The following is a 12,622-nucleotide window of genomic DNA, read 5'->3' on the forward strand; positions in this document are numbered from 1 at the left end:
ATTACCGAGGGGAAGAAGAACATAAGCCCATGGGGAGGTGGGACAACACGAACTGGGGCCAGAGTAAGGAGAAACGGGCAGGCCGGCTCGCAGAAGGATAGGGGAGGGGCCGGCCCATGGGGCACACCACAAAAATGGGTCTGGATGAGGTAACCATTGCAACCTGGAACGTCAGAGGACTCAACGCCTACGTCAAGAGACTCAGACTATACGCCTGGCTGAACAGGATGAAGGTCAAAATGGCTCTGTTACAAGAGACTCACTTAACGCCTGAGAAGCAAACCAAAGTGGCCAAGAAATGGGGTGGCCAAATGTATGGCTCGACATATTCCAGCTATGCCAGGGGAGTGTTGATTTGGGTCGTCCCGGGGGTACCTTTGCAATTGATAAAGCAAGAAAGCGACCCGGAAGGCAGACTTGTGATAGTACATGGAATACTGAAGAACAAGGAAATATGCTTGATAAACACATACGCCCGAACCATGACCCAACAGAGTTCTTCAGGAAAATCGCACCCAAACTGGCCCAATACTGGGAGGTGACTTTCATCTGGGCAGGCAACTTTAACTGCACCCTGGACCCGCTTTTAGACAGATCTGATGACGAGTACAGGAAACCAGCACCGCCAGCAAAGGTCCTACAAATTATCCTGAATCAACTGCACCTGGAGGATGTCTGGAGGAAGGTACATGGACAAGGGAGAGGGTATACAAACTACAGCGCCCCCCAGGGACATTCACACACATAGATTACTTATTCACGGGCAATGAATCTCTGAGGGGATGCACGGGGATAAACATTAAGGCACGAACGCTATCAGATCATGCACCATTGATAGCAACATGGGCACATACTTATAGAAAGGCCCCTATACCAACATGGCGGCTGAGGGCGGAGGCACTGAAGGAGGCGAGTTTCAGGAATATATGCAAGACACGATAGAAGATTACTTTCAGCACAACGTGGGAAGCGTAGAGAGTACCGGTGTGACCCGGGATGCCTTTAAAGTAGTGGTAAGAGGGGTGGCAATAGGGAAAATGGGGGTATTAAGAGGAAATGCCCTGGCAGATCTTGGGGAGGTGGAAAGGGAGATAGAACTAGCCAAACGCCAAGCGGGTATAACTGGGGAGGAACCTGGTAAACTTATGACGTTGAGACTGAGATTTGTCACAATCTGGGAGAGACTGGGGAGGTTGGATTATGGGAAGAACATACAGAGAACGTACGCGGGGAGTGGAACAAGCCCAGCAGGCTCCTGGCCTGGCTCACTAAGCAGGAGAACAGGAGAGACCCTATTAATGCGATAAGAGACGAAGCAGGGGTGGAGGTCAGGACCCAAGAGGGTCTCTCTGAGCAATTGTATGCTCCCAACCCAGCGGTAGAAACTGGCGATATAGTGGACGCTCTGGCAGAGATCAGATTACCGAAGTTACCGGAAGAGCAGATCCAAATACTTGAGGCTCCCGGCATGGTGGAAGAGCTAGAGACCGTAATTACTGAGCTTCCACCTGGCAAAGCCCTGGGACCCGATGGGCTCCCATGCGAGTTTTATAAGGAGTACAAGGGCAGCTTGGCACCGAGACTGTTGGAAACATATCAAGAGGCGTACGGGAAGAGGCAGTTGCTAGACAACATGTCGGAATCGGTCATTATACCTATCCTCAAATCAGGGAAATCGGCACTGGAATGTGCCTCCTATAGGCCGATCTCCCTGATTAACCAATATTCCAAAATCTGTATGTCAGTGCTCGCCAACCGGCTTAAACAGGTGATACCCACACTAATCCCCCCAGACCAAACGGGCTATGTCCCGGGAAGGAACACAACGTGCCATCTGCAGAGACTCCACCATGTGGTGGACCATACGAAACATAGACAGGGCGAATGCGCCATAACGTCACTAGATGCTGTTAAAGCTTTCAACTCTGTGAATTGGAAGTGGCTGTTGAGTGTCCTTGCCCACTTTGGAATAGGGGAGGGGTTCCACCGTTGGGTCAGGATGCTTTATAAAAATCCCAGAGCGAGAGTGAAGACTGGGAGACATATTTCGGCGGTATGGAGGATTTATAGAGGCACAAAGCAGGGATGCCCACTGTCTCTGATGCTGTATATACTGGCCCTCGAACCGCTGGCGGTTTTCCTTAGGGCCAAATATGGGGATACTGGGATAGACATAGATGGGGTTATACACCAAACCTCGTTATACGCAGATGACCTGCTCCTCTTTGTGGGGAACCCGCAAGTGCACCTATCAGGCTTACTGGAAGCAATTGATGCGTATACCAGACTTTCAGTAATAGCTATCAACAATGACAAGTCCTCTCTATTTCCCCTGGCCGATCTAAGGTGGGTCCCCCACAAACTAGTTGCCAGACCTAGGACTCACGTAGGCACTGCACTCTTTTCGTTACCTGGGGATAGAGGTACACCACAATACCAATGACACACATAAATCCAACACACAGGTAGCCCTCGATAAGACACAGAAGGCAATTACTTTCTGGAAGACACTTCCGCTAGGGATGATGGGGAGGGCGGCCCTGCTGAAGATGATTGTATTGCCACGCATGCTATACTACTTCACAAACATCCCACACATTATACCTAAGGCTTTCTTTACACAATTGAACACAATGGCACAAGATTTCCTATGGAGTGGGGGGAGGAAAAGGATTGCGCTGAATACTTTGCAAAGAGACTATGGGCCTCATTACAAGGAAGGAGGAAGCCATGCCGCAATTTGCGGCATGGCTACCCCCATTCCGGGTACAGGGTCTGGGTTCCCTGAATGGGGAAATACCGGGCCATTCCGTCCTTGGAGGGCCCAGTATTTCCCCATTCAGGGAACCCGGATCTGGTACATCCCTATTCCCATTTGAGCCCCCATAGGGCTCAATGGGAATGGGGAGCTTGTTAATGACGGGCCCATTGTTAGCATGCTGGACTGCTCGCGGTACCCGCTAGGGACATCTGGTAAAACCAGGTGTCCTTAGCGGGTCCCCCGAACGGACCTCGTAATGAGGTGGTAGGGGGTTAATGGGGCCAGCAGCTCTTCCAGCCCTGTTAATCCCCTACCGCCTTCCTCGTAATGAGGCCCTATGAAGCAGGGGGTATCAGGTTGACAGACTTTGAACACTATTACTTCGCAGGGCAACTGCAATTTGTGGCTAGATGGCTAGGGGACGAAACATTGATAGACTCACTACTCTTCCAGCCGGCGTTGAAGCAATAACTACCTTAGGGAAATGCTATGGATCGACAAGCCCCTGACCAGGACCCTACCCAATATGGTCAAACTGGGCCTGACCCTGTGTGACAAAGCATGGAAACTCCAGGGGGTGCAGAACCCCTGCTCCACGCAGATCCCCCCCGCGGGTTTCGTTGGCATGGACACAAGGACCCTCGAAATATATCGATCCCATTGGGAAGCCAAAAGTGTAGCTCAAATAGGAGATTTGAGGAAGGAAGGGCAATGGGTGGAATTCCAAACTCTGATAGAGGAGCATGATATATACGGCGGTTAGTTCATACTACACAACAGCATAGTTCAGACGATTAAGAAAAGATGGCCAGAACTGCCAGACGATGAGGATCCGAGCGGGATGCTGGACGCGTGGTACGATATATCAGAAGGGTGCACACGGTCTCTAGACTGTATGAGCAGTTGCTGAAATCTAAATATGAGAGGGAGCTGCAAACGAGAGAACGCTGGAAAAGGGACCTCGAGAGGCCCTTCATCGACCAGGAATGGTCCAGTGTCCTGAGATATCCTAAGAGAGTGTCTAGGAATGCAAGATTTAAACAACCACAGCTGACATCCTAGACCAGGACGAGGGAGAAGAAGTCCTGATAGATCGAATACACAGGGAGGGACCAAAAAGATCGTCTCCCCAAAACGATCGCCCGAGAGACGTTTTGGTAGCCCTCACCAGATAGTCACAAAAAGAGCGAGTGTTAAGAAAGGCCAGAACAATGGACTTCATTCGAATGAATGGGGAGGAAATACAGCTGTATCAGGATCTGGCATTGACAACGCTCCAGAAGAGAAGAGAAATTTCCCAGATAACGATGGAGCTGACAGCCCGCCAAATCAGATACAAGTGGACATTTCCATTTGGCCTGCTGTTTATGTGGGAGGGCACACAAAAAAGGATAACTTCACGGGAAGAAGGGCAAAGACTTATGAACCTGCAGGACCAAGACGAAGACCCCCCGCAGGCAAACGGCTCTGGTCCCCCGCCAAGACGACACACTCGGGATGGAAAACGATGAACAGGAGAGAGAGACGACCAAGCAGGAGGAAGTAACGCACAGGGGAACGTCTAGTATGCCAGAGCAGAAGCAGGACACAGCAGCCATCGGGGACAGGACAGCGACAGTAAGAATCCGAGAGACCAACACACAGGTGCCGGGAGGGGGGGGGGAGAGACACGGAGGCCACTGAAGTCATGACGAAGGGTTTAGGATCCCCTTCAAAGTTATCCCTGAGTACGGTAGAGGGCGTGAGGCACGAGGCAACACGCCGAGGTGCTAGTAGTAAATCATGCCATCCTCAGGGCAGTTGGGGTAGGGGGGAGGGAAACACGCCAGTTGGGGATTGCGTGACACAACGGGGGGTGGTAAGGGGAGTTGGGGACAGGGGAAACCCGGGGATAACTCTGGAATTGCAAAAGAGATGAGAGAATCTGTGGCACACTACCTAACACGGGAAGACACATGGGGATAAAAATCCTGACACAGAATGTAAGGGGCCTAAACTATCCAGTCAAGCGTAAAAAAGTAGCACACTCCATGAAACGGGGGGCTTTTGACATCGTAATGCTCCAGGAGACACATATAAGGGCCCAAGACAAGCATAAATTCCGCCTTAGGGGGTTCAACCAAATCTTTCAGCAAACAAGCCAGAGAAAAGGGCCGGGGTCCTCATAGCGGTCAGAGACTCCCTGCACGCACAAGTCAAGTTCTCATGTGGAGATAAACAGGGAAGAAGCCTTATAGTAATTATAACGATAGACGGCCGACCCCTGACATTGGCAACGGTATACGTCCCCAACACAGGCCAGGATGGCTTCATAAGAGAGGTCCTAGACAAAATAGATCAGCAAGCTGCAGGAGAGGTAATACTGGGGGGAGACTTCAACATGGCGTGGGACCCATCCCTAGACAGATCCGGGCCCAGGAAACATACTCAAGATGCCCCATCGAAAAACCTAAAGCAAAAAATCACGCACCTTGGGCTTGCTGATGCTTGGCGCAACGCCAACCCAGAACGAAAAAGTTGTACATATTACTCACACGTACATAACACGGCCTCGAGGATAGACTACCTCTGGGTTTCACTGAGCCTCCTAGGTAAGATAAAACAGATAGAGATTGAACCTCTCACACTCTCGGACCATGCCCCTTTGTGGATGACCGTCATCTGGCCCACACACTATCCCAGGCTTTGGAGTTGGCGCCTCCCGGAGGATATAATAAAGGACCCAGTGACGGCGCAGAAACTCAGGGAACATATCACAGATTTCCTGGCAGAGAATGACCTCCCAGACACAAACAAAGACACAGTATGGGACGCTCTAAAGGCGGTAATAAGGGGACATCTAATAGCACTCAAAGCACAGAGAGAAAAAATGAACCGCCAATGGGAAAAGGAACTAGAAGCACAAATAGGAGCGATCCAGGCAGAACTGATCCAGACTCCAACTAGGAAAATCATGCGTACACTAAGACACGTGCAGGGGCAGCTAGAAGCCCTACGTACGAAAAAAGCGGAAAAGGCACTTCTATACACAAAACACTGGTACTATGTAAAGGCGAATAAAGCCGATAAACTCCTAGCAAAACAATTGAAAAGCACGCAGCAGACGCGAAAATAAAAGCTTTAAAAGATGAGTCAGGCCAACTGAGGACCCAAACCTCTGAGATAGGGCATGTACTTGAAAGGTTCTATCAAAAACTGTACACTACGGATCTCCCCAACAGAGATCACCAAGAAGACTTTCTCGCCGGGATTCATCTTCCCGCACTGGGGGAGGAAGAGAGGCTAAACTTAGAAAAAGAAATCACAATAGAAGAGGTCCATGCAGCAATACAGTCCCTCCCCATGAACAAAGCACCGGGCCCGGATGGATATACCGCCCTCTTTTATAAAACATACAAAGACATCCTCGCTCCTGTACTCACGTCCCTATATAATACTTTTGGGGGGAAGGGATCAGTGACCCAAACCATGAATGAAGCAAAAGTACTGGTGTTCCATAAAAAGGGGAAGGAAGAACAATGCCCCACCGCCTACCGCCCCATTGCCTTAATAAATCTAGACGCAAAACTCTATACTAAAATATTAGCTGCTAGACTGGCACCACTCCTCCCTAAACTGATAAACCAGGATCAATCAGGATTCGTCCCTAATCGGCAGACACATGACAACCTTCGTAGGGTCCTCCATTTGGTCGAAAAAATAGGCATTAAACAGAGCCCAGCGGCACTGGTAGCCCTGGACGCGGAGAAAGCGTTCGACTGGGTGGAGTGGTCATTTCTATTCCTGGTCCAAAAAAAAATGGGAATGGGGAAGGATACAAAGACATGATCCGGGCTAACTACAACTCCCCGTCCATAAGAATAGCTGTGAATGGCGGATTGTCGAATAAAGTATACCTAGAGAGAGGGACGAAACAAGGGTGCCCACTTTCCCCCCTTTTATATGCTATCTATCTGGAACCCTTGCTGGCGAAAATCAGGGATTTACCGGAGGTAAAGGGCATAGAAATGGCGGGACAGGAGCACAAAGCTGTGGCATATGCAGATGACATGCTAGTGGCTATAGGAGACCCGGGGCGGTCCTTACCGCATCTAATGGAAGTCATAGACAAATTCGGGGAGATCTCGGGATTAAAAATAAACAGGCAAAAATCAGAGATACTGATCCTGGCAGGTAACAAAGAAGAAATCCGCGCAAGTGCGGCAGATTGCCAATTGAAGGTAGCGACCACGGGTATCAAATATTTGGGTATCACTCTCACCGGGAGAATAGATGAACTTTATGCTCATAATTACCCCTCAATCTTGGAAAATATTAAAAAAGATCTATTAAAATGGAACCCATTGGCGATTTCCTGGTGGGGTTTAATCACGGCGGTCAAGATGACCATACTCCCTAAACTACTGTACCTATTTCAGGCCCTCCCGATAAGACCCCCCAGGGAGTTCTTTAGAACTCTTAGGAAGGAGGTGTCCAAATATGTTTGGCAAAACAAAACCCCTCGAATCTCAAATGCGAATCTGACTGCGAATAGAGGGGAAGGTGGGTGCGCAATGCCACATTTTAAGAACTACTATGAAGCAGCCCAACTGTGGGTATTAAGGGAATGGATCCCAGATCGAGGGGAAAAAATTTGGGAGAAGCAGGATAGAGCGGTGGCAAGGACACCCACCAGGCATATGCTATGGATTAACAATCGATTTCGACACGACAATACGGAAGTCAGTGAGATACTGAAGACTACGCTGGGGGTGTGGGATGCAGCTACCAAAAAAGAAACCCTGACTAAAGATCCCGCTCCTTTTATGCCAATGTTTAGCAACCCAGAGTTCCCACCGGGAATGGAAATAGGGGCCTACAGTAAATGGGAAGAGGCCGGGTGCAAAATGGTGGGGGACATGCAAGAAAACCAACAGATAAGGTCATTTGCAGACTGCACAACGCTTTTGAATCTAACACCAAAGGATCGATTTAAATATGAACAGCTCTGCCACTGGTTACGTACCCCACGAATAAAAGAAGCAATGCTTAGAGACCTGACCCCTTTTGAAAAGTACATTATGACACAAACAGGCACCCGCAAATTTGTCTCAAATACATACAAACACATTAATGCACAATCGGAACCAACTACATGGCAATACATGAAAAGGTAAGAGGAAACCCTGGGCTATACCCTCCCCAGGGACAGATGGGAGTACATCTGGCGTCAGATTCCAAAATTGACGAGAGCCATCCAAAATAGAGAAATGTGGGTGAAAATATTGCTCCAATGGCACTACACCCCAGAGAGACTACACACAATGTTTGCCAACTCCCAGAACAGGTGCTGGAGGGATTGTGGGGGACAAGGGGATTGGCGACACATCTGGTGGGATTGCCCTAAACTGAGCACCTACTGGGGGGAAATCAAGGCCCAAATGCATAAAATGTTCCTGGGGACAGACCACCTGGGGGTCGAGGTATGGCTGGGGGGCCTATGGGACCCCAAGGACAAAACTCTCAACACCCTGCAGAAGAGGAACTTTATGGGTCTGTTGATAGGGGCATGGCTGGAGTTGGCACATAACTGGAAAAATACAAACCCGTCGGCAGCAGTGGACTGGACGCGGAGGGTGTGGACGCATCTGGCTATGGAACGAGTAACATAACATCCAAGGAGAACATGGGAGGTTTAGAAAGGATTGGGGACATGCGATAGAATGCCTCCATTCGGACTACAAGGAACAATGGTGCCCGCACACAATAAGGATATTGGACCTATTCTCGTGAATACGAAGCACAACTCAGCGAGATCCTTGCATGGACAGAGTTAACCCGGAAGGGGGGGGGGTGGGGGGAGATGGTGTTCATTATGTTTCTGATTGTTACTTCATGTAAAAATTAATAAAACATATTTAAAAAAAAAAACAACCACAGCTATACCTCATGCATAGAGCATACATCAGACCCAGGTGAATGACAGCAATGAGGATTCGGGTGCCCCGGGGCTGCCCACATTGCGCTGCGGACGATACTGACATGCTGCACATGTTTTGGACCTGCCCAGTGATAAAGACTTTTTGGGAGGGAATCAAAAGAAAGGGTGGAGGAGGGTGGAATCCACATGCAGGCATGGTCCCCAGAGTCCTACCTATTGGGCCTCTTTCCTGGAGGAGACAGACAAAGAACACAGCTGACCATGATGAAGGATCTGCTGTGCATTTTATCAAAACGCTGCATAGCAATGGCATGGAACTCCAGCTCGGAACCGAGCATAGGCTCCTGGTAGGCAGATCTCAAGAAATGGTCGGTGGCAGAAGCAGCAGTGTGGACAAGGGCGGTGCAGAGGGGAGAGGGGGAGAGTGGGCATAAGATACTTGCATGGAACTCTCTGATACAGGACTTGTTTGGACAAAGGGAGGAGAGCAGCACAGACGTCCCCGGAGGAGAGGAAGAGCATTAATAGGTGAACTGACAATTGAGCAGAGTACCCCCGACAAGGAGAAGTACAGGGATATAGACCTGGGGATGGATTGGATAGGATGCGTGGCCAGTGACCAGAGCAGCACAGCCACGGAATCACGCAAGGACAAAAGATGACGCAAGGTGGAATCCACGAAGAAGTGCCAGAGTGAACGTTATGTTTTGTTTGTAGTTGTCTCTGTTAATGTTAAAAAACAATAAAGAGATTTTTTTAAAAATAAAGGGAGAACACAGACAATATTTCTGCTTTTTTGTAGGGGATAACACATTCAAAATTGTTCTCATTTAAAAAAAAGACTTCCTATGCATTCCATTGTTCAAGTGACACTTTTACCTGTAGTTTTTTAAGTAACGCTGCTTCAGTCCTGTTTCCTTGTTTGGTCTGCTTTGCCTTCCAGAATTGCTTCTGTGCTGAATATCTGCTCATAGGACATATTTTGAAGAGGCAATCTGCAATAGAAGGAGAACATGTGGCATTACTTTATTTTATGTTACTGATTTAATGGAAAAATAAATAATAAATCCTACACAACACAATAAAATGCCAAGGCAGTTACAGGCATTCGCCTATGTCATTTATAAAGTACCTCTGTTTCATAGAATGCTTAATGGCCAGACAATGTTATTTAAGAGAGAATGCAATTAATGTATATTTGCAGGTAGTTTAAACGCATGATCTCACCAAAGCAATTAGGACATGTTGACTTGTCAAAATCTGTGCTATGAACTACTTGCTTCCAATGCCATTACCCAACGTTTACCAGAAGATTTCTTGCATTGAATTCCTGAAGGACATACCCTTTCCGGAGAACAACTGTCTCCCCTAACAGAATATGTCCATCGCTGTACCAGACATGACCAAGGACTAGGTCTGGCTTTGCATCACTGGCTGGTCTATTACGGGCTGAGACAATGTTAGGGGTAGATCTCTCCACCATCAAGTCTTCATTTTGGAACTCCATCCAGCTCTCGCTTAGGACGAAGTTGGAACTTTTGCACCTAAGGAAGCTGTTGAAAGCACATCAGTTTAGGTCCTTTATGTATACAAGAGTGAAGTGTTTAGTCAATCCTCTCTTCCCATCTGCTAATAGGTTTTTTTATTATTATTGGCTAATTGGTTAGGACTGTGTGGGCCAGTAGCTGCACGGCTACATAGAGACTGGTTTTCACCAACCCATCAAAATGTGTAAATGAGTCTTGTGTGTTCTATGTTAGCCTGCACGTTTAGTTCAGTATTTCAGTTTAGGATATATCTACTACATAAATCAGCATTCGTTCTGGAGCTATTTCCAGTATTTTAAGTTTATTCAAATCATCAATAAGTAATCATATATATAGTCCAGACATCAATGATAAAACAGTGGTGCCTAGGTTTCTTCAAACCCTCAATAGGTATTCATAAAAGTGTTTCAAACATCAATGTTAATACTGTAGTGCCAACAAACTCCGTTAGGAGGCACGTGCATGCGTTTTGCCCTTGCTCTGGCTTTCTCAAGGCACACGTATGATCATTCATTCAACAATGTAATGTTCTTTTCCAACATTTGTCTTTTAACACATTGTTTTTTCTTTTTATTGTTATAGTCTATGATGCTGACTGGATGAGTGTCTTGTGGTTCTGTAGCGGATAAAGGGTAAGAGGAAGTTTTAGAATTCATAATTTAGATCACATTGAAGTATGTGATGGTTACTAATTAGTCAATTTAGGCATGGCTCACCTTAGAGTAAGGTAAAATTATACCATTTGAAGTTATCGGTTTGACTTATTCTCATTGTCTTCTAAGTTACTCCGGGTTTTGAGTCCTTTGAGGTCGCTCAAGAAGTGGACCTTTGCTCGATATCTTTCTGTTTTGAATCCTTATCCATTCTCAAAAACACGAGGAGATCAAAGAAAATATCACAACAGGACTACAGACAAGATAGAGTGTACATCTTTCAACAAAAATATGATGACTAAAGGAAACCGACTTCACCCGGAACTTCTCCAGCAAGTTCTGACGCAGAAAGCGAGAATGAAACTACAAACAATAACCAAACAGACAATTTAGGAACGACCAGACTTGTCGATATCATCAAGACAACAGATTAACAAATACAAAGCAAGTGTGATTCCAGGACCTACTGGTCCTAAACACCCCAATGGGAAAATCTACACCAATGGCACAACCTGTACCAGAGGCTTTATGGGGCAAGGAGGAGGAAAGGGAAAGAGGAGGAAGCAAACCAGGAATAAGAACACAATCAGAATACAGGAAGGAGACAGTGGAACAAAGACAAACCTAGTAATTCATTTATCAACTAAAACGCCAAACGAGACAGAAATCAGTAGGCTCAACAAAGGCCTATCCTTTGCACCAAGCGTAGATCCAAATCTATACTAATCTACAACGCAAACTAAATTGAAAACATTTTTCAACAATTTAGTCCCGGGGAGGGGTGGGGCGTAGCCTGGTAGTCATGGAGTAGGCTGTGACTCCATTATGCTCTGTGATCCGACGACTGATTCGTAGTAGCTTGGGCTACCAAACAAAAGACTGCAGAACAAAAAATGACTGCATAGACGTGTGAAGGTGACTGGTGCAGAGCGCATCCACCCGCGAGCGTGTCGGTCCAGGAGAAAGGGAGATCTGATACTTTATATCATGGATGCAACGGTCGTACGAGACCAAGATGGCAGCCGCTGCAGAACAAAGGAACCCTGGGAAGCAACGGGCGTGAGAACGAGACGGACTGTTGGAGTGCGGACGAGTACTGGGGAGAAAGGACGTGCGGAGGCGGAGTGAATGAGAAGCCGCCCGCATGCACGGACAATGAAGTGAGCGATACCCCAGGGAGAGTGACGACCGGGTGCGGTGAGGTGGCACTGCGAGGAGCGCATTGAGGCTGCTTGTGGGGACATGACCGCGTACCCGGCCACTACGATAGTTAAAAGCTGCCGGGTCCACCATGGCAGTGGGAATGCCTACGCGTGCACGCACGAGGCGCATGCGGATACTGGCGGTGACGCCCATAGAGCTGGCGGATCAGTGGAGGCTTGTGGACCGCGGAAATAAGCTGAGGGCTGGGCACAGTGTGCATTCAGCCTGTGGAGATAAGGATTTGGCCAGTAACTAAAGGGGAGAAGATAAGTAGCTTCAATGGCATGCCCCTAAGTGCATCAAGACACAGGTAGAGTGCCAGGTTGTGCTTTCTGCGCTGGCTCTTCCTGTGCTGCCTCGTTGCGGGCTGGCTGCGCATCGCTATAGGATGTAAGATGGGGGGACCCTGCACATCATGAGGCTATTAAATAGACGCAGCCAGATCCCAGTGTCGCGCTTGAAGTAACTCAGCGCCACCGTTGCTGTGGAGAGCGACCTGCGCCTCTGCACATGACTTGAGATAAGCCAGCTGGGGAGG

At 48.1% G+C, this 12,622-nt stretch overlaps 1 protein-coding gene across 8 annotated transcripts in view; it reads right to left on the reverse strand.

Annotated features, from left to right (window-relative positions):
- ITPR2 (inositol 1,4,5-trisphosphate receptor type 2) overlaps positions 1-12,622 on the reverse strand; it is a 4,412,221-nt gene that overhangs the window by 4,223,829 nt on the left and 175,770 nt on the right. For 7 of the 8 annotated variants that reach the window (XM_069628470.1, XM_069628469.1, XM_069628465.1 and 4 more), the window contains exon 3: positions 9,561-9,676. In XM_069628470.1, coding sequence (XP_069484571.1) covers positions 9,561-9,653 — 93 coding nt within the window. In that variant the 5' untranslated portion in view covers positions 9,654-9,676. Of the gene's footprint in view, positions 1-9,560; positions 9,680-12,622 lie in introns of those variants that run through there. The other variant, XM_069628471.1, reaches the window with a different exon arrangement.

This window comes from Ambystoma mexicanum, chromosome 12 (genome assembly GCF_040938575.1).
Source record: "Ambystoma mexicanum isolate Mex_15411 chromosome 12, UKY_AmexF1_1, whole genome shotgun sequence".
Classification (NCBI taxonomy): Eukaryota; Metazoa; Chordata; class Amphibia; order Caudata; family Ambystomatidae; genus Ambystoma; species Ambystoma mexicanum.